Source organism: Salvelinus sp. IW2-2015, linkage group LG20 (assembly GCF_002910315.2).
Source record: "Salvelinus sp. IW2-2015 linkage group LG20, ASM291031v2, whole genome shotgun sequence".
In the NCBI taxonomy this organism is placed as follows: domain Eukaryota; kingdom Metazoa; phylum Chordata; class Actinopteri; order Salmoniformes; family Salmonidae; genus Salvelinus; species Salvelinus sp. IW2-2015.
This window is the reverse complement of record NC_036860.1, coordinates 62,534,025-62,556,542: the sequence shown is the minus strand read 5'-3', so window position 1 is coordinate 62,556,542 and position 22,518 is coordinate 62,534,025. Positions and strand designations below refer to the sequence as shown.

Sequence of the window (22,518 nt, the reverse complement as noted above, 5' to 3'; positions counted from 1 at the left end):
TCCTCTCTGTTTGAACTCATTCTGTCTCTTCTCTTCATCTCACTGGGAGAAGCAAATTGTTTATTTTCCTCCCTTCTTCCCCCCACCCTCTCAATCTCTGCCTTTCTTTCTTTCTTTCTTTCTTTCTTTCTTTCTTTCTTTCTTTCTCTCTCGACTTTGGGTGAAAATCTCAACACATGGATCAATTATTTATTAATTACTATTCACATCTAATCTGAAATCACTCAGCCAAAGAGTTGCAAGGACTATTTTATGTACATATATTATAGGTAGTTTTAGATCTTGAGGTGGACAGTGATATAATGTATCTCTCTCCTGAGAACCTAAGGTCAGACAGATGCTGTTCCTCTGTCTCCCGCCGCAGTAATATCAATGATTTATGTTGGGAATAAGGACCGTCTCTGGACAGTAGCTGCGTCCCAAATTACACACTATTCCTTATATAGTGCATTACTTCTCCCTATGGGCCCTGGTAAAAAAGAGTGAACTATAAAGGGAATATGGTGCCATTTGGGACAGCCAGACACTGATACAGAGAAGGTCCTTATTGCCACCATAGTTTATAGCCTCAGATTTCATCTAATGGCCTCAACTGAGGTGGAAAATCGTGTTGAGGCAAAACCTGTCCTGCGAGCCAATATACCTGAATCCATAATGATATTGCTGGTGGATTGGATATGAATGGAAATACAGTGCATTCGGAAAGTATTCAGAACCCTTCCCTTTTCCCCCACTTTGTTACGTTACAGCCTTATTCTAAAATGGATTAAATAAAACATTTTCCTCATCAATCTACACACAATACCCCATAATGACAAAGTGAAAACAGGTTGAGAACTATTTGCCAATTTATAAAAAATAAAAAAAAACAGAAATACCTTATTTACGGAAGTATTCAGACCCTTTGCTATGAGACTCTTTTCCATTGATCATCCCTGATATGTTTTTACAACTTGATTGGAGTCCACTTGTGGTAAATTCAATTGATTGGACATGATTTGGAAATGCACACACCTGTCTATATACGGTCTCACAGTTGACATTGCATGTCACAGCAAAAACAAAGCCATGAGGTCGAAGGAATTGTCCGTAGAGCTCCGATACAGGATTGTGTCGAGGCACAGATCTGGAGAAGGGTACCCAAAAATGTATGCAGCATTGAAGGTCCCCAACAAGACAGTGGCCTCCATCATTCTTAAATGGAAGAAGTTTGGAACCACCAAGACACTTCCTAGAGCTGGCCGCCCGGCTGAACTGAGCAATCGGGGGAGAAGGGCCTTGGTCAGGGAGATGACCAAAAACCCGATGGCCACTTTGACAGAGCTCCAGAGTTCCTCTGTGGAGATGGGAGATCCTTCCAGAATGACAACCATCTCTGCAGCACTACACCAATCAGGCCTTTATGGTAGAGTGGCCAGACGGAAGCCACTCCTCAGTAAAAGGTACTTGGAGTTTGCCAAAAGGCACCTAAAGACTCTCAGACCATAAGAAACAAGATTCTCTGGTCTGATGAAACCAAGATTGCACTCTTTGGCCTGAATGCCAAGCGTCACGTCTGGAGGAAACCTGGCACCATCCCTACGGTGAAGCATGGAGGTGGCAGCATCATGCTGTGGGGATGTTTTTCAGCGGCCGGGAATGGGAGACTAGTCAGGATCGAGGGAAAGATGAGCAGAGCAAAGTACAGAGAGACCTTTGATGAAAACCTGCTCCAGAGCTCTCAGGACCTCAGACTGGGGCGAAGGTTTACCTTCACACAGGACAATGACCCGAAGCACACAGCCAAGACAACACAGGAGTGGCTTCAGGACAAGTCTGAATGTCCTTGAGTGGCCCAGCCAGAGCACAGACTTGAACCTGATCGAGCATATCTGGAGAGACCTGAAAATAGCTGTGCAGCAACGCTCCCCATCCAACCTGACAAGCTTGAGAGGAAACTCCCCAAGTACAGGTGTGCCAAGCTTGTAACATCATACCCAAGAAGACTCAAGGCTGTAATCGCTGCCAAAGGTGCTTCAACAAAGTACTGAGTAAAGGGTCTGAATACTTATGTAAATGTGATATTTCAGTTTTTTTTCTTTTTTTTCTTCTAAAAACCTGTTTTTGCTTTGTCATTATGGGGTATTGTGTGTAGATTGATGAGGGAAAAAACCATTTAATCAATTTTAGAATAAGGCTGTAACGTAACAAAATAATCTGAATCTGAATACTTTCCGAATGCACTGTATATGTTTCTCTTATCACAATTTGCATTACCATTAATATGAAGGCATAATTGACCAGCGATGAGGTAACCTGATCTTTACCTATGTTGATGAAATCTGATCGGTATTGGCATGTCATTCCGAAGCCAAAGTCTCTCCAGAATCCTGTATCCTTTTTAATGACCTATTAAACCAGAGCAATAAAGAACAGGCAAATGTAATGTGAGAAAACATGCTGTTGTACCATGTATGTGGAAGAATAATTTAGAGGACATCAGTGAAAACAGCTTTCTTACCAGTTGCTGCTCCACTGGAGGGATGTGGTCGTGGTTACCGTAAATCAGGGTTGGGTTGTACTGGCTGAACAGAACGGGATAGAACACCTTTTTACCTAAGGAAGAAAGATATGCAAATGTTATCAAACAAATCAAAAGATTCCTAATGTATTTATTACCCATGTTAAATAAAGTTGAAGTTGAACATGTTGTTAGAGCATCCCATTCTGAACACAGCACTGATGTGGGTTTGTTCAGTCAAGTGTAGTAACCTCACTCACCAGGTTGAGTGTTGAGTCGGCAGGTGTTGAGGAAGTCAGCGGTGAAGTAGATGTCGACATCACAGAAGAAAAGGAGAACGTTCCCTCCTTTCCACGCCCTGGCGCCCACATCCAGGCCACGCCCCCGGGAGAACTCCTCATTCAGCTGGAGCAGAGTGAAGTTCTTAAAGTTCATCTCCCTGTGAGGTGGGAAAGGGAGAGACTTTATTCATTAGATTTGTGGACAATTGAAAAACACATTTCAGCTACACGTGAATACACTGTATTTAAAATCATCAAGGATAACACAATAACGTTTAAAGATCCAATTCAGATGTTTTTATTTCAATGTCAAATCATTTCTGGGTCATAATTAAGTACCTTACTGTGATTGTTTTCAATTAAAATAGTCTAAAATAAAAATAGCTTCTTAGCAAAGATACATTTCTCAAGCAGGTTCTCAAGAGGTTTGGAACACAGACACCCTCTGGAAAATATTAACTGTCTTTATTATTGGTCTATGAACTAATTAGGCGATAAATTAGTTAATAGACCAATAATAAAGACAGTTAATATTTTCCAGACCACTGTGTTCCAAACCTCTCTGCCAATAACAGCTAGTTTTCAGTTTTCCCCTCCCCACTCAGAACACTCCCAGACAGTCCAAGAAAAATTAATGCTTGAGAAATGTATCTTTGCTAAGAAGCTATTTTTATTTTATTTTTGACAGCTTTGCACACTCTTGCACACACATTTTTGACTGTATTGGACCTTTAAGAACTTATTGCTGCTGTGGTCCTCTGAGGAGAGGAGGGAGAGAAAGAGAAGAAAGGAGAGGGAGAGGACAAGAGAAACCCAACCCAATGGACACCAGAAAGAGGGAAACCGCATGGCTCCTCAAGAAATTGCTCAAAAAGTGAATTAGCTTAATTGGTTCAAAGTTAACTTAGTAGAGGGAATGGGACAGTCTTAATTGATCAGTGTCTAATGGGTGTTATGAGAGCAGAGAGGGCAGAGGACCCAGCTGAGCCTGGATACAGGCACTACATACAATACACACAGCTCTGTCTTTGTACTGTACCATTAACTACAGTACATGCACACACACACACACACACAGCACACACACACACCACACAACACACACACACACACAACACACACACACACACACACCACACACACACACACCACACACACACACACACACACACACACACACACCACACACACACACACACACAGACAGAGACTATCCAGTATATTGTAGTGAACCTAATTTCCCCTCTGACAGCAGCAGGACTGATAAGATCAGGCTATAAAGTGGCTACATGATGGTTGTGTCCCAAATGGATCCCTATTCCCTACATTCCTCCACTACTTTTGACAAGGGCACTTACTTAGGGCTCTGGTCCAAAGTAGTGCAATATATAGGGAATAGGGATCCAGTCGGGACGTAGCCCCGGTGTGTGGGATGAGAAGTAAGGTTTGTTAATATGCTGCTCACTGTCAATGTGGCAAATGTGTTTTAACATCTCAGCCTCCTTTAGGAATCCTCCTCCACCCACGGTAAACATCCACTGACTGATGTTCCTGTATTAGTGAGGGATTACTGCCCTGCTGGATAGTGTCAGCGACTGAATGGCACTTTGGTGACTCAACTCAAACACAAGCCTGCTAACTGTACAAGACCAACAGAGAGAGATAGAGAGAGACGCATGGAGAGACTGAGGTCTGCCACACACACACACACACGCACACACACACTGCAGGATCCAGCAGGATAAATTATACATTAAATCCTAACCTTGGGCCTTGTACTAGGGGGAATTAGCTAGAATGTGAACACTATAAAATTGCTAATGCATTATTAACAAACTCTCTCAAATGAACATAATCACAGATTCATGCCCATAATAGATCATAACAGAAACTTTTTCCAGTTAAAAGGAGAACATCGTTAGTCATCTGTGACATAGTTGAACCAAGTCTGGAACCAACAGGACCCTGAACAGCTTCTAGCCCCAAGACTGATGTAAGGGTTCGTGACACCTGCTACATAGTTAACCAATAGCTATATGGACTATATGCATTGCCACTTTTTGCTATAACTGTTTTGACACATACGCTGCTGCTGTTACTGTTTATTATCTATCCCGTTGCCTTATCACTTTATCCCTACCTAYACTGTATAAGTATTCCAGGTGACTACCTCATGAAGCTGGTTGAGAGAATGCCAAGAGTGTGCAAAGCTGTCATCAAGGCAAAGGGTGGCTACTTTGAAGAATCTCAAAAATACAATATATTTTGATTTGTTTAACACTTCTTTGGTTACTACATGATTCCATATGTGTTATTCCATAGTTTTGATGTCTCCACTATACAATGTAGAAAATAGTCAAAATAAAGAAAAACCCTTGAATGAGTAGGTGTGTACAAACATTTGACTGGTACTGTATATCAATATAAGGCTATGGCTAGGGTGACATTGGTTGTCATTCACACTCTACAGGTTGTAGGCTCTTCCCAGTGCTGCGCAGTCCTCCCATCTCCCTAGCAGCAGCTGAACCAGATGGAAGGGCTTCCTGTTGCTTCCCTGGGGACTCTGGCTCTGGAAACGATGAGCTGGGTATTTCATTTCAGATTAATCTGTACGGAGCCTAATTTAAATCTGCTGTCAGAATGAAAACGTTGATTTAGGACCAGTATACTTGTACTTAATCCTGTTTAGACACAGATACACCCACGAATTGGCTGGTGTAGCCAAAGCATTAACGCGCACCAAGAAATACAGACTGGCCGATAAATACAGACAGACAGAAACACAGACACACACAAACGCAAAAGCAAACACACTGCACACACACACGTCTACCATTCACTCGTACTAAAACTTATCAGAAAAGAGCCGAATGTCCTTGTAAGGGCTGCCACCAGAATTCTCAGCCTGTGGTTTTTCCAAGGTGCACAAAATCTTGGGACACGAAAACATTGTTCACCAAGACCCATGGGAGTTGTTTTGCATCGGATAAATACCTTTCAAACCATTAATTCCCACAAAAATAAGCACACGCAATGTATGTGGGCCAGCAATCCTGTGGGAATCGGAATAGTTAAAAGCAGGCAATCAGGATTTTATTTAAATCACATTAGGAGAGAGTAGGAGTGTCCTGAAATGGCACTGAAATAACTTAATTGGACTCTATAAAAACTGGAAAACACATATCCTGAGGCTGCATTTATTGTAGCTGGGGATTTTAACAAAGCTAATCTGAAAACAAGGCTCCCTAAATTTTATCAGCATATCGAATGTGNTGCATTTATTGTAGCTGGGGATTTTAACAAAGCTAATCTGAAAACAAGGCTCCCTAAATTTTATCAGCATATCGAATGTGCGACCCGGGCTGGCAAAATTCTGGATCATTGCTACTCAAACTTCCGTGACGCATACAAAGCCCTCCCTCGCCCTCCTTTCGGCAAATCTGACAACGACTCCATTTTGTTGCTCCCAGCCTATAGACAGAAACTAAAACAGGAAACGCCCGTGCTCAAGTCTGTTCAACGCTGGTCTGACCAATCTGATTCCACGCTTCAAGATTGCTTCGATCACGTGGACTGGGATATGTTCCGGATAGCCTCAGACAACAACATTGATGTATATGCTGATTTGGTGAGCGAGATAATTAGCAAGTGCATCGGTGATGTGGTACCCACGGTGACTATTAAAACCTTCCCCAACCAGAAACTGTGGATTGATGGTAGCATTCGCGCAAAACTGAAAGTGCGAACCACTGCTTTTAATCATGGCAAGGCGACCGGAAACATGACCGAATGCAAACAGTGTAGCTATTCCCTCCGCAAGGCAAACAAACAAGCTAAGCGTCAGTATAGAGACAAAGTAGAGTCACAATTCAACGGCTCAGACACGAGACATGTGGCAGGGTCTACAGACAATCACGGACTACAAAAAGGAAACCAGCCCCGTCGTGGACATCAACGTCTTGCTCCCAGACAAACTAAACAACTTATTTGCTTGCTTTGAGGATAACAGTGCCTCTGACACTACCAAAGCTACCAAAACCTGCGGGTTCTTCACCGCAGCCAACGCGAGTAAAACATTTAAACGTGTTAACCCTCGCAAGGCTCCTGGCCCAGACGGCATCCCTAGCCGCGTCCTCAGAGCATGCGCAGACCAGCTGGCTGGTGTGTTTACGGACATATTCAATCAATCCCTATCCCAGTCTACTGTTCCCACATGCTTCTAGAGGGACACCATTGTTCCTGTTCCCAAGAAAGCTAAGGTAACTGAGTTAAACGACTATCGCCCCGTAGCACTCACTTCCATCATCATGAAGTGCTTTGAGAGACTAGTCAAGGATCATATCCCCTCCACCCTACCTGACACCCTAGACCCACTCCAATTTGCTTAACGCCCCAATAGGTCCACAGACGACGCAATCACAATCACACTGCACACTGCCCTAACCCATCTGGACAAGAGGAATACCTATGTAAGAATGCTGTTCATCGATTACAGCTCAGCATTCTATCCTGAAGCTTGAGGCCCTGGGTCTCGACTCCGCCCTGTGCAACTGGGTCCTGGACTTTCTGACCGGCCGCCCCCAGATGGTGAGGGTAGGAAACAACATCTCCACCCCACTGATCCTCAACACTGGGGCCCCACAAGGGTGCATTCTCAGCTCTCTCTTGTACTCCCTGTTCACCCATGACTGTGTGGCCATGCACGCCTCCAACTCAATCATCAAGTTTGCAGACGACACTACAGTGGTAGGCTTGATTACCAACAACGACGAGACGGCCTACAGGGAGGAGGTGAGGGCACTCAGAGTGTGTTGTCAGGAAAATAACCTCACACTCAACGTCAACAAAACAAAGGAGATGATCGTGGACTTCAGGAAACAGCAGAGGGAGCACCCCCCTATCCACATCGACGGGACAGTAGTGGAGAGGGTAGTAAGTTAAGTTCCTCGGCGTACACATCACGGACAAACTGAAATGGTCCACCCACACAGACAGCGTGGTGAAGAAGGCGCAACAGCGCCTCTTCAACCTCAGGAGGCTGAAGAAATTTGGCTTGTCACCAAAAACACTCACAAACTTTTACAGATGCACAATCGAGAGCATCCTGTCGGGCTGTATCACCGCCTGGTACGGCAACTGCTCCGCCCACAACCGTAAGGCTCTCCAGAGGGTAGTGAGGTCTGCACAACGCATCACTGGGGGCAAACTACCTGTCCTCCAGGACACCTACACCACCCGATGTCACAGGAAAGCCAGGACAAGAAGGACAACAACCACCCGAGCCACTGCCTGTTCACCCCGCTATCATCCAGAAGGCGAGGTCTGTACAGGTGCACCAAAGCTAGGACCGAGAGACTGAAAAACAGCTTCTGACTCAAGGCCATCAGACTGTTAAACAGCCATCACTAACATTGAGTGGCTGCTGCCAACATACTGACTCAATCTCTAGCCACTATAATAATACAAAATTGGATGCAATAAATGTATCACTGGTCAATTTAAATAATGCCACTTTATATAATGTTTACATACTCTACATTACTCATCTCATATGTATATACTGTACTCTATACCATCTACTGCATCTTGCCGTTCGGCCATCGCTCATCCATATATTTATATGTACATATTCTTATTCATTCCTTTACACTTGTGTCGTATAGGTTAGTTGTTATGAAATTGTTAGATACTTGTTAGATATTACTGCACGGTCGCTTAACATCTGCTAACCATGTGTAGTGACCAATAAAATTTGATTTGATTTGATTTGAGTGGGTTTAGTTCAGGATCTGTCTGTCTGTCTGTCTGTCTGTCTGTGTCTGTCTGTCTGTCTGTTGTCTGTCTGTCTGTCTGTCTGTCTGTCTGTCTGTCTGTCTGTCTGTCTGTCTGTCTGTCCTGTCTGTCTGTTCTGTCTGTCTGTCTGTCTGCTCTGTCTGTCTGTCTGTCTGTCTGGTCTGTCTGTCTGTCTGTCTGTCTGTCTGTCTGTCTGTCTGTATCTCACACTCTCTCTTCATTACCTCTGTCTCTCTCTCTCTGTCTGTCTCTGTCGGTCAGTCTGTCTGTCTCTCTCTTCCCAGCGGACCCCTTCAGATTTGGTCATGGCTAAAGTGCCGCCATGTCAAACAAAACACCAAAGACCCTATCTGTCTACTGTTATTACCCTGATGAGTCTCACTTTCTGCCTGAGTGACTGTTTATACCCTGATGAGTCTCACTTTCTGCCTTAGTGTGTGTGTGTGTGTGTGTGTGTGTGTGCGTCGCTGCGTGCGTGTGAAAGATACAGTATGATGTACAAACATCAACGTTGAATGAGAACACTGGAAATACTTAAAGAACACTGGACACTTTTTTCAGGCCACTTCGCCACAAAGTGATTTTGAGCAGGTTAGGCGAGCATTTTCACTAACCTAACTCTTTTCAAAACCTTTACCTCAGTCTCCTAACCTGCTGCATTAATTATCCTAACCTGTGCGTAAGTTCTCTCTAACCTGCTACAAAAAAGTAACTTCGGTATCGAAGTGGCGTGAAAAGAGTGCTCCCAAAAGAACACACCCCGGCCGAAATGCCACACTTCGCTTGTGGTGTAGGTTTTTCGATAGTAGCAGCGCTCTGTCTGTCTTCCCTGAGGAGCTGATCCTATGTGGAGATGTAGGGATGGTGCATTAGTATTCATTGTGAGCTGGTGCTGGTGGCTGGTGTTTGTGCTCTGAGTGCATCTGCCGTTCACTGCGTTTAGCTATCACCCTGGGCTCAAAATGCTCTCCTCTCCTCTCCTCTCCTCTCCTCTCCTCTCCTCTCCTCTCCTCTCCTCCTCCTCTCCTCTCCTCTCCTCTCCTCTCCTCTCCCTCTCTCCTCCCTCTCCTCTCCTCTCTCCTCTCTCTCTCTCTCTCTCTTCTCTCTCTCTCTCTCTCTCTCTCTCTCTCTCTCTCCTCTCTCTCTCTCTCTCTCGCTGTCTCTGTCCTGTCTCTGTCTCTTGTCTTGTCGGTCCTCTGTCTCTGTCTCTGTCTCTGTCTCTGTCTCTGTCTCTCTCTCTCTCTCTCTCTCTCTCTCTCTCTCTCTCTCTCTCTCTCTCTCTCTCTCTCTCTCTCTCTCTCCTCTCCTCTCTTCTTCCTCTCTCTTCTCCCTCTATTCTCCTCTCTCCTCTTTCCTCTCCTTCCTCTCTCCTCTCCTTCATCGATACTAATTATTCATGTCTATCGATTTCCCCGCTCTTTCAAACAGCTCTGTGTGCCTGGTTAAAGAGTGTTGAGTAAGCATGTCGTTGTCTGGTACAGCTCACTAAATACAGCATCTTAAGCCCTGTCCATCACTAAGATACAGAATAAGGAGTTGAACTTTACTTCAACCTGCCCTGTCCATCACTAAGACACAGAATAAGGAGTTGGACTTTACTTCAACTGCCCTGTCCATCACTAAGATACAGAATAAGGAGTTGAACTTTACTTCAACCTGCCCTGTCCACACTAAGATACAGAATAAGGAGTTGAACTTTACTTCAACCTGCCCTGTCCATCACTAAGACACAGCATAAGGAGTTGAACTTTACTTCAATCTGCCCTGTCCATCACTAAGACACAGAATAAGGAGTTGAACTTTACTTCAACCTGCCCTGTCCATCACTAAGACACAGAATAAGGAGTTGAACTTTACTTCAACCTGCCCTGTCCATCACTAAGACACAGCATAAGGAGTTGAACTTTACTTCAATCTGCCCCGTCCATCACTAAGACACAGAATAAGGAGTTGAACTTTACTTCAATCTGCCCTGTCCATCACTAAGACACAGAATAAGGAGTTGAACTTACTTCAACCTGCCCTGTCCATCACTAAGACACAGCATAAGGAGTTGAACTTTACTCAACTGCCCTGTCCATCACTAAGACACAGAATAAGGAGATGAACTTTACTTCAACCTGCCCTGTCCATCACTAAGACACAGAATAAGGAGTTGAACTTTACTTCAACCTGCCCTGTCCATCACTAAGACACAGCATAAGGCAGGGTTCGTCATCTAGGTTTGACCTTGGCCCAATTTTTTTCTGAGCTAATAGTCGGTGRGCCAGAACATAATTAGTATATAATATTAGCAAAATTAATTGGCCTACACTACAAATTGAACATCATTTTTAACACATCTGATTAGTACATAATAAATTCAGTGCAATAACATAAAAGTTTTGATCTGATTACAATCTGATTACAATAATATCACCATGTCTGTATTCAGTTTTTATTTTTGTCTATTTCTCTGTGCGTAGATTGGTGGGGAAAACCAGGTCTACGTAGCCTACTGTAGTCTACACTACTTTATCTAACGTCAACATTCCTTCAGATCAATTTGCTTTATAGCAAGAAAAAATGTTGCTCTCAAAAGAAAGGTGGATAATGAAAATGGAAGTTTCAGCGAAGAATGTCCAAAGAGAAATGTGTTCATCTTACCATATTTTCCCAATACCAAGCCAGTGTGTCTTATTTACAATAACAATGTCGCTGTTTGCAAAGAATTCAATCTCAGACGTCCATCTCACATTCATCTCACCCGTCATCCACAATATCGTGTCCGAGGGGAAATGCTACTTTTTCCATTGAGTAAGTCACATAGTGGCCTATATGACTGTATTTAGTAAATACTAACATTATTGCGAGTGCTTATACAGAGATGTTTAGGTCTCAAGCTGACCGTATTTTCTGTTTGTTGTTTGTAAAGTCAAATAAAATGAAATATATTGTTGAAATTAATTACTCGACCGGTGTAGTTTTCTCCATATGTTGCTGTGCAACACTTGCATAACAAGTTATCTATATTTTCAGCACCAGGTCCTGTTCACCTCCTATTGATTGCGCTGTGGTTGCAGCTTTACGTTTCAGCACCACAGAATGTTCTGCTGCCTGCTTTATTAGTTGACTGTCTCCTGCATTCTCTCTCCTTATTGATTAAGTTCAAATGTAACTTTTGCGTTATTTAGGTAGGGTAACTTCCTTCTTGGGACATTGCATTTCAGAGTTTTTCCTTCTCATAATTAATTTGGGGGGCCAAATAATATTTCTGGCGGGCCGCCAGTTGGGGAACCCTGGCATAAGGAGTTGAACTTTGATTCAACTTGCCCCGTACCTATACTTTACTAGCTTGGATACAGTGCTTGCCCTATGAATGTGAACACATACATGTACAGTGTAAAAGGGGTAAAAAGCGTTTATAGCATCAAATTATCCACATGCTGTCTGCTGTTGGAAACAGATATTGACGCAGGCAGAGGCAGTCTATGTGGAGCTACAATGAGGGCAGGCAGGTTCAGGATTTAGGTCATCGACAATGGCAAAAGCCCCCCCCCCCCATTCTCCCCCGTAAATAATCCATAACCATTCAGACCAAATCAACAGAAAAAGGAAAAAGATTAGAGTTTGGATGTTGTGCTCTTTCTCTCTCTAACAGATCAGTGCTTGATTAAAGTGGCTGATACTGAGTCAGATAAAGCCTTACGTAACCATGGCGATTGAATGCATTGACTCAGACTGAGCTGTTTATCAGGTAACATGAGGACAGACCAGGACTGATATATATGTTTGGTGTGATGTGATCCTGAAATGTAGCAGACCAGGATTCAAATATAATTACTTTGAGCGTTTGATTGAGCATGCCTGGAATGCCGGACACACGTACGCAGCTCAATCAATAATATCAAACACTATTCTTAACCTGGTCTGATGTGAAGTGAGCTCAACTCTGGGACTGATCAGGACTATTAGCATAATCACTAGAAATGTAATTGTGGTCCAAAAAGCTAGCAAGAACAAGGGACTGTTTAGAGAACAGATGTCTAAACATGTCTTGCTAGGCATTTGCTGTGTCTAAGGTATTTGCTGGGAACAAAGTGAACAAATTCTCCAAGGCCTAACACAGTTCCTTCCCAATGCTGCAGCTTCAACCCCATGCACAGTGAGACAGGTTATTAGAGGAGGCCACTGAATGTACAAGGATACTGTCTTGTATTTCTCTCTTTCTCGCTATTCAAACCATCACAGACAAACCGCCAAGGCCATTCCCAGAGACAGCAGAGCTGTTGAGAATGAGGTGCCTTTGAGTGAAAGATGAGAGAGAGCCAGAGAGAGAAAGCGGTGGCGTGACATCTGAAACCAGCTCAAAGCCCAGCATGAGGTCTGTCTGTCTGTCTGTCTGTCTGTCTGTCTGTCTGTCTGTCTGTCTGTCTGTCTGTCTGTCTGTCTGTCTGTCTGTCTGTCTGTCTGTTGTCTGCGCTGTCGTCTGTCTGTCGTCTGTTCGTCTGTCTCTGTCTCTGGTCTCTGTCTCTGTCTCTGTCTCTGTCCTCTGTCTCGTCTCTCTCTCTCTCTCTCTCTCTCTCTCCTCTCTCTCTCTCCTCTCTCTCCTCTCTCTCATCTCTCTCTCTCTCCTTCTTTCTACCCTGCAAACCATTCGGCCAGGCATACGTTAGCTAAAGTGTCTCCATGGAAACTGCTAGACAATCAGCACAGTACCAGAGTACCATGTGAACTATTGTCACCCACAACACCATCTCAAACTGACCCTGGACCTTAATCTTCTTGCAGGCAAGACGTCAATGTGACACTAATTTCACCGCGGCCCACATCAGCCTTGACCTGTAAAATCCAACACTGGCAGAGGTCACAGAGGCTTCTATGTGGCCACACTCCTACAATGAGAGAGAGAGAGTAGGGAGAGAGAGGGAGAGAGAGAGGAGAGAGAGAGAGAGAGAGAGAGAGAGAGAGAGAGAGAGAGGAGAGAGAGAGAGAAGAGAGAAGGGAAGAGAGAGAGAGAGAGAGAGAGAGAAGAGAGAGAGAGAGAGAACAGAGACAGAGACAAGGACAGAGACAGAGACGAAACAAACAGAGACAGAGACAGAGCAAAAAACAAGACAGAACAGAGACAGAGAGCAGAGACAGAGAGAAGACGATGAGGAGGAGAGGAGAGGGATGAGTATAGAGAGAGAGAGAGACGCGAACAGAGACAGAGAGCGTGCGTGTGTCCACCCACCTAGATGTGTTCTCCAGCGTGCTCCTGACTTCATTCATTTGGTCCTTCCCAAAGTACACCACAGTTAGGTGGACACGCCCGTCCTGCCGCACACACACCTCTCTGCAACAACAAACAAACACAGATGAAGAAATAATTAATCACACAAAGCAGAGGACTCAACACACAACCCAGGGGGTAACACAGTTGATATCATTGGTTTTCTTTCAGAGACTTTAGCTGCGTTTGATGAAGCCTGCCTGACTGAACCGATGGAATAATCCCCAAAGTGCAAACCCTGCCCACTTGGCACTGAAGGTAGCCTGAAACCAAATGTTCAAAGTATTTGAAAGAAAACATATTCTGTATTGATAACAGAGGTCAGTTCAAAAGGGGTCACAGCAAGATCAGGTACAWGTACTTTATGTTATGTATAATGTACATTTGCTATGTACATATGTTATGTTGCTAAGAGGCACACTGTGAGGACTTGGTAACAGACAGAATCCCCGAGGAGGGATCCATCTCCAGCCCTGGTGTGACATTCCAGAACTCTAGCACCAGACGTTCTAATAGAGACATGCCAAATGTACAACGCTAATGCAGAGGAGCAGGTATTTATTTTTATTTTTATTTTTTATATACTTATTTTCCACCATAATTTGCAAATAAATTCATTAAAAATCCTACAATGTGATTTTCTGGATTTTTTTTCCTCATTTTGTCTGTCATAGTTGAAGTGTACCTATGATGAAAATTACAGGCCTCTCTCATCTTTTTAAGTGGGAGAACTTGCACAATTGGTGGCTGACTAAATACTTTTTTGCCCCACTGTATTTGCAAAAAAAAGCAGTGTGTAGTTCCAGTAGTTAGCTACCCCACTACATGGCTATAGTATGTAATTAACTAATACAAACACTACCTAGATTTTAATGTAGTTCAACTACCACCAAGCTACAGCAAAATGTAATTAAATTACTAGTTAAACTACATGTAGGTCCCTAGTCTCCATTATCGCTCCCTCCAGGTTTAATCTGATCACATTTGCAGCAGACAATATTGGACAGATATGAATAATGTAAACCGACCGTTGTCATCTTAGATGATTGGCCTTCCTTTGCCATTTAAACAGAAGAAGGTTAGTAGATGCAGAGTTTGTTGGAATAAAGTGTTGTGTTTAGTGTCTGTTGCCTCCAGGCCTGGATATTGAAATGAATAGTTATTAAGAATATATGGCTGGGCATTTTAGCTATTGATGCTTTGATTACTTGGCTGTCATACATAATATATATGTGTGTGTGTGTGTGTGTGTGTGTGCTTGTGTGTATGTGTGTGTGTGCTTGTGTGTATGTGCATACAGTAAACGTACACTTATCTGTGTACGTGTCATTCCTGTATACGCTGTGCTCAGTAAATGTGTCACACGGCTTCTGAAAGAACGTCAGTCCTCCTAACATTCCTCTCATCTCTTCCTGAAAAAACTGCACACACAAACACCCCGCCGCACCTCCACACACCTCCTCCTCCATCTACATTAATATGGATGAGACCAAAGCGTTTGCTCAGCGACTCAGGGAGACTTTGCACAGCAGGAACAGCACCACTGCAGTATATCAGTTTTATGTGCTGGTTTTAAGACTGCTACTAAGCAGGATTTGCCATAAAAAAAAAAAAGCCTTGATAAGCAGCTGTGCAGGAGTGTAACAAATCACAGGAATTAAAGAGTCCATCGACGTCTCTAGCAGAGAGAGAGAGAGACATGCTGTCACTATCAGAGTACAAATGCAGCAATTACTTCCTTTGGTTTGAATCCTTGCTGCTGTGACAAACTGGGCATGTCAAACATGGTTAACTACAGTATATTCTGTTTCTCATTCTGTTGGTTATGGCATACAATTATCACAGTTAATACAAGTGGACATGGAACATGATTGTTTTTACCCTTATTCTTTAGTAAGGTTAACTGAGAACACAACAACAACCCAGGGGAAGAGTTACAAGGAAGGTGAGAATGAGCCAATAACATGCATGAATAACTGAGTGKCTCTCACTGTACCTGAAGTTGTGCATAAAGTGTCTGAACTTGTCGGCTCGTTGGGAGAGGGGCACTATGATATTGATGCGGACATTAGCCGTGTCCACCCTCTCGTTCTTCACCTTCATCAGTGGCCCAAAGGGACGGAACAGAACCAGCTTCCTGAACTCACGGCTCTGGTCACCTTTGAAGGTGAGCTCATACACAGTGCCTTTGTCCTTCTCCGTCCGAGTGATACCTGGGGAAGGGAGACGAGTGTGTTTACCCATAGCATGCAGGCATGTGTCACACACATACACATGAAAAGGCATCTTCCAAATATTGAATTGCACCCCCCCCTTTTGCACTCACAACAGCCTCAATTCGTCTGGGAACGGACTCTACAAGGTGTCAAAAGCGTTCCACAGGGATGCTGGCCCATGTTGATCCAATGCTTCCCACAGTTGTGTCAAGTTGGCTGGATGTCCTTTGGGTGGTGGACCATTATTGATACACACAGGAAACTGCTGAGTGTGAAAAACCCAGCAATGTTGCGCCTGGCACGTTCAAAGAAACGTACATCTTTTGTCTTGCCCATTCCCCCTCTGAATGGCACCATACACAATCCATGTCTCAATTGTCTCAAGGCTTAAAAATCCTTCTTTAACCTGTCTCCTCCCCTTCATCTACAATGATTGAAGTGGATTTAACAAGTGACATCAATAAGGGGTCATTGCTTTCACCTGGATTCACCTGGTCAGTCTGTGTCATGGAAAGACATGTTCTTAATGTTTTGTATACTCAGTGTATATACACATACATGTACACACATTTGAAGTGCAGTTCAGTTTATTTTCCTATGTGTTATTTGTTTGTAATTATAATGTTATAATCGTGATATATATCCAGTAGTCCATTGGGGATCATCTTCTTGCTTTGTACACAAACACACTCAAACTCAGCCAGACTGTCCGTCGCTACTGCATTTGCACTGTCAACAATCTGTCAAATGGAGAATCATTTCTCCACTGTGCTGCCTGGATTTGTAAGCATTTTCTGACAGAGAAGAATAGCATTGGCTCTGTGGCCGTGGGAGAAAACGACAGACAGGGCACTTCAGGCCAAAGGAGAGAGGACAGACAGGTAATTTCAGAGGGACAGAAAGGGATTTTCAGGTCTCATTAGGGGACAGCATCACTTGCTTCTCCTCTCTGCTCCTGGCTAGTGCCCTGGGCCTTCTGCCATTATGACAGCTGAAGGAGACCGGTCACGCATAGAGATCATACTGACACTGGATTATACCTTCTCATAGAAGTTAGACGTACCCAGACATATAACTTAACAACAATACAGTAGACTCCGTTGTCCCTGTTGTCTCCATTTCACAGCTGTAAACTGTCAGTCAAAACCTCTTGTTTTCTGAAGTCAAAATCAAATGTTCCAAAGACGAGTCTCAATGGACATTACTGGACTAGAGAACTACAGTGTGAGATTCAACATCATGAAAAGAAAATGATCTAAGAAAGAATTATGTACTTTGCTCCCATTTCAAACATTCTACTTTTCATTTAAGAATAAACTCAGGATATTTGAAATCACAGCCTAGCTCCATGTCTTCACTTTGGGGACATGGCAGGATGTGGCTCCGCAGCCTAGCTCCATGTCTCTTCACTTTGGGGACATGGCAGGATGTGGCTCCGCAGCCTAGCTCCATGTCTCTTCACTTGGGGACAGGGTAGGATGTGGCTCCACAGCCTAGCTCCATGTCTCTTCACTTTGGGGACAGGGTAGGATGTGGCTCCACAGCCTAGCTCCATGTCTCTTCACTTTGGGGACAGGGTAGGATGTGGCTCCACAGCCTAGCTCCATGTCTCTTCACTTTGGGGACAGGGTAGGATGTGGCTCCACAGCCTAGCTCCATGTCTCTTCACTTTGGGGACAGGTAGCATGTGGCTCCGCAGCCTAGCTCCATGTCTCTTCACTTTGGGACAGGGTAGGATGTGGCTCCGCAGCCTAGCTCCATGTCTCTTCACTTTGGGGACAGGGTAGGATGTGGCTCCGCAGCCTAGCTCCATGTCTCTTCACTTTGGGGACAGGGTAGGATGTGGCTCCACAGCCTAGCTCCATGTCTCTTCACTCTGGGGACAGGGTAGGATGTGGCTCCACAGCCTAGCTCCATTGCTCTTCACTCTGGGGACAGGGTAGGATGTGGCTCCGCAGCTAGCTCCATGTCTCTTCACTCTGGGACATGGCAGGATTGGCTCCACAGCCTAGCTCCATGTCTCTTCACTTTGGGACAGGGTAGGATGTGGCTCCACAGCCTAGCTCCATGTCTCTTCACTTTGGGGACAGGGGAGGATGTGGCTCCGCAGCCTAGCTCCATGTTCTCTTCACTCTGGGGACATGGCAGGATGTGGCTCCACAGCCTAGCTCCATGTCTCTTCACTCTGGGACAGGGTAGATATGGCTCCACAGCCTACCTCCATGTCTCTTCACTTTGGGGACAGGTAGGATGTGGCTCCACAGCCTAGCTCCATGTCTCTTCACTTTGGGACATGGCAGGATGTGGCTCCACAGCCTAGCTCCATGTCTCTTCACTCTGGGGACAGGTAGGATATGGCTCCACAGCCTAGCTCCATGTCTCTTCACTTTGGGGACATGGCAGGATATGGCTCCACAGCCTAGCTCCATGTCTCTTCACTTTGGGACATGTAGGATGTGGCTCCACAGCCTAGCTCCATGTCTCTTCACTTTGGGACATGGCAGGATGTGGCTCCACAGCCTAGCTCCATGTCTCTTCACTTTGGGGACAGGGTAGGATGTGGCTCCACAGCCTAGCTCCATGTCTCTTCACTTTGGGACAGGGTAGGATGTGGCTCCGCAGCCTAGCTCCATGTCTCTTCACTCTGGGGACATGGCAGGATGTGGCTCCACAGCCTAGCTCCATGTCTCTTCACTCTGGGGACAGGGTAGGATATGGCTCCACAGCCTACCTCCATGTCTCTTACTTTGGGGACAGGGTAGGATGTGGCTCCACAGCCTAGCTCCATGTCTCTTCACTTTGGGACATGCAGGATGTGGCTCCACAGCCTAGCTCCATGTCTCTTCACTTTGGGGACATGCAGGATGTGGCTCCACAGCCTACCTCCATGCTCTTCACTTTGGGGACAGGGTAGGATGTGGCTCCACAGCCTAGCTCCATGTCTCTTCACTTTTGGGACATGGCAGGATGTGGCTCCACAGCCTAGCTCCATGTCTCTTCACTTTGGGGACATGGCAGGATGTGGCTCCACAGCCTAGCTCCATGTCTCTCACTTTGGGGACAGGGTAGGATGTGGCTCACAGCCTAGCTCCATGTCTCTTCACTTTGGGGACATGGCAGGATGTGGCTCCACAGCCTAGCTCCATGTCTCTTCACTCTGGGGACAGGGTAGGATATGGCTCCACAGCCTACCTCCATGTCTCTTCACTCTGGGACAGGTAGGATGTGGCTCCACAGCCTAGCTCCATGTCTCTTCACTTTGGGGAAGGTAGGATATGGCTCCACAGCCTAGCTCCATGTCTCTTCACTTTGGGGACAGGGTAGGATATGGCTCCACAGCCTAGCTCCATGTCTCTTCACTCTGGGGACAGGGTAGGATATGGCTCCACAGCCTAGCTCCATGTTTCTTCACTCTGGGGACAGGGTAGGATGTGGCCCACAGCCTAGCTCCATGTCCTTCACTTTGGGGACAGGTAGGATGTGGCTCCGCAGCCTAGCTCCATGTCTCTTTCACTCTGGGGACAGGGTAGCATGTGGCTCCACAGCCTACCTCCATGTACTGTACCACATGAACATGTTTGTTACTCACACAGCATACCACTCTTTTCCACCAAACCGTCTGGTTTTTCTCACTCTCATTCCTGGCTGTTCTCTCTTTCACTCTCATCCTCTCTGTCTTTCATTTCCCTATCTTGATCTCGCTCTCTCTCTCTCACTCCTTTGTCTCGTTACCCATGTCTCATTCTTTCTGTATGACAGCTGAGCAAATCCACCCATAGCAGCTCTTGAAAAACTCTATTCAGCACAGCCAATGTGGCAGCATTCACTATTTGTGTAGTCACGGCTCGCTAACTGAGGATTGCAGGGCTCATAATGCTCCCTTTATAATCGTCAGCATCTCAACAAGCTTGAAGTTGTCTGAGTAAATGAAAAGGTACTTGTCCACTGGTACAATTACAGTTAAAAGGACAAGGCTGAAGTGTAGAGCCTAACTGGCATAAAGCTAATAGACGAGTTGCAGATTACAGTGTTTTAGCATACTGCCTTAAATGACCTACCATGGTGTGTTCATAGTGTCAATATATCGTTACTGTTAGGGATAGGGGTACCCGCTTCAACGGTGCGAGGTAGTGCTAGATAGATGCAGTGCTAGTCGCCGCACTTGAACGATCAAGTCTCACGATCAACGAGACTGAGTTATATGAGTAAGAGAACACTTGTACAAGGGCACCGTCTCTCAGGGTGAGATGAACTGTATAACACGGTTCGATGTATAGCGCTACCTGTGACAATTGAACGCGCTATTCATTCTAAGTCTACTGAAATGCTCTAAAATTGCAAAACTCGGGGTTCAGGTGCTAGAATTCTAAGACGAACCCGGTATGCTTACCGTGTGAATATGACAACTGTGTATGTAGGCATTTTCTAGCACTACACAGCTGAGTTCATTAACTAGTGAACCCTGGATACAGTTTCTGAGGTTGGTGATCTGTTAGATTATAGTTCTTACGTACAGCTAGTTCGGTAATTAACTAGCCACCGATTTCAGAATCTAACTAGCCGTTGCTACGTTTGCATGTAAGCCTAGGACTTTACACAGTTCTTAATGAATCGATGCTGTAGCCTACACGTTCCTAGATTATACTAAGGGCACTAGTTATATGATACACAACAGCTGGTTTCGCACTAAAGTTACTAGACCTGTAACCAACAATGTGTTTCGTTCAATTAAACTAGCTTAGCTACAACAGGTTTCATAGTTTATAACTACATGAACTGGTTCGTATCAACGGCTAAGTTGCTTTAATTATAGACTTACTGTTCGCTGCTAGGCTAGTTCAATGAAACTATTGTTCAGGGCTAGTTAATTAAACTAGCCTACCACAGTTGAATCTGTGTAGTTCGCATATAACGTTAGCTTGCATACACCCTGAGTGCATGTGAGAGCTATAGGCGCTACGTTACATCCAGTTTTCAATATGCTAAGAGACTGCTGTAGCTAGTCTAATGAAAACCAGTTCCATGCCAGGCTTCATGTATATACTAGCAACCTGGTCAGTGTGGTTTCGGCATTTAGATTCATAGCCATGTACACACAAGACTTGTTTGTCAGGCGATGACTAACGTTTAGTTAATGGGCCTACATCAGCTGTCTCAGTTTTAAAGCTGAGCTAGTCTTACTACACAAAGGTTGAACTGTTCATTTAACTAGCTCACGTAACAGGCTATTCATGTTTTATTAACTAGATTGAACTTGTACGCTAACGACGAGTTCTATTAACTTAGCCTACATACGTTTCGATTAAACTAGCCATCTACACAGGCTTACATTAACTTGCTAGGCTACATAGGTTTCATCAGTTCATGAAATTAACTGCCTTGTAGCTGTACTGGCATTGTTCCTAAGATTTAAAACTAGCAAACCGTGACAGGCACGTGATTCGTTAATGATTACAGTGGTGCCTACACACTGAGGCTAGTTTAAATGAACTCGGTTTCATTTAACTATGGAGCACTGACGCATTACAATGATATTACACTTGATGATAGCTGCAGTAGTTAATGCCCTAACAACCTGTAGTTTCATTAATCATAGCTGCACTGAGGCTTAACGGTTTTTACATATTAGACAAACCTTGAGTGCCTATCAACGGAGCTAGTTATTCCATGGAACTGATTTAAGCTAGTTTCGCGCTTACACGGTTCTAATTAACTAGATGGCACTGGCACGTTCTCGATTAACTAGGCGCTACACAGTAATGCCATTGAACTTAGCTCTACACACAAGTTCATTAACTTAGCCTACACAGTCATTTAAACTAGCCCTTACATCAGATTCCCACTAACTGAGCCTACAGCAGTTTCATTAACTAGCCTACACAGTTTCATTAACTAGCCTACACAGTTCATTAACTAGCCTGCAGTGTTTCATTAACTAGCCTACACAGTTCATTAACTAGCCTACACAGTTCATTAACTAGCCTACCACAGTTCATTAACTAGCCTGCATAGTTTCATTAACTAGCCTACACAGTTCATTAACTAGTCCTAACACAGTTCATTAACTAGGCCTACACAGTTCATTAACTAGCCTACACAGTTTTCATTAACTAGTCTACACAGTTCATTAACTAGCCTACACATTTCAATTAACTAGCCTACACAGTTCATTAACTAGCCTACCCACAGTTCATTAACTAGCCTACACAGTTCATTAACTAGCCTACACAGTTCATTAACTAGCCTGCAGCTGTTCATTAACTAGCCTACACAGTTCATTAACTAGCCTACACAGTTCATTAACTAGCCTACACAGTTCATTAACTAGCCTACACAGTTCATTTAACTAGCCTACACAGTTTCATTAACTAGCCTACACAGTTTCATTAAAACTAGCCTACACAGTTCATTAACTAGCCTACCACAGTTCATTAACTAGCCTACAGCAGTTTTCATTAACTAGTCTACACAGTT

At 44.4% G+C, this 22,518-nt stretch overlaps 1 protein-coding gene across 1 annotated transcript in view; it reads right to left on the bottom strand.

Annotated features, from left to right (window-relative positions):
* The window catches only part of LOC111980189 (chondroitin sulfate N-acetylgalactosaminyltransferase 1-like), a 52,339-nt gene that overhangs the window by 5,557 nt on the left and 24,264 nt on the right, over positions 1–22,518 (bottom strand). Inside the window, exons 3-7 of the mRNA XM_024010861.2 lie at positions 15,825–16,041; positions 13,790–13,891; positions 2,761–2,939; positions 2,501–2,595; positions 2,307–2,388 (exon numbers count right to left, since the gene is read on the bottom strand). Coding sequence (XP_023866629.1) covers positions 2,307–2,388; positions 2,501–2,595; positions 2,761–2,939; positions 13,790–13,891; positions 15,825–16,041 — 675 coding nt within the window. The remainder of the gene's footprint in view (positions 1–2,306; positions 2,389–2,500; positions 2,596–2,760; positions 2,940–13,789; positions 13,892–15,824; positions 16,042–22,518) is intronic.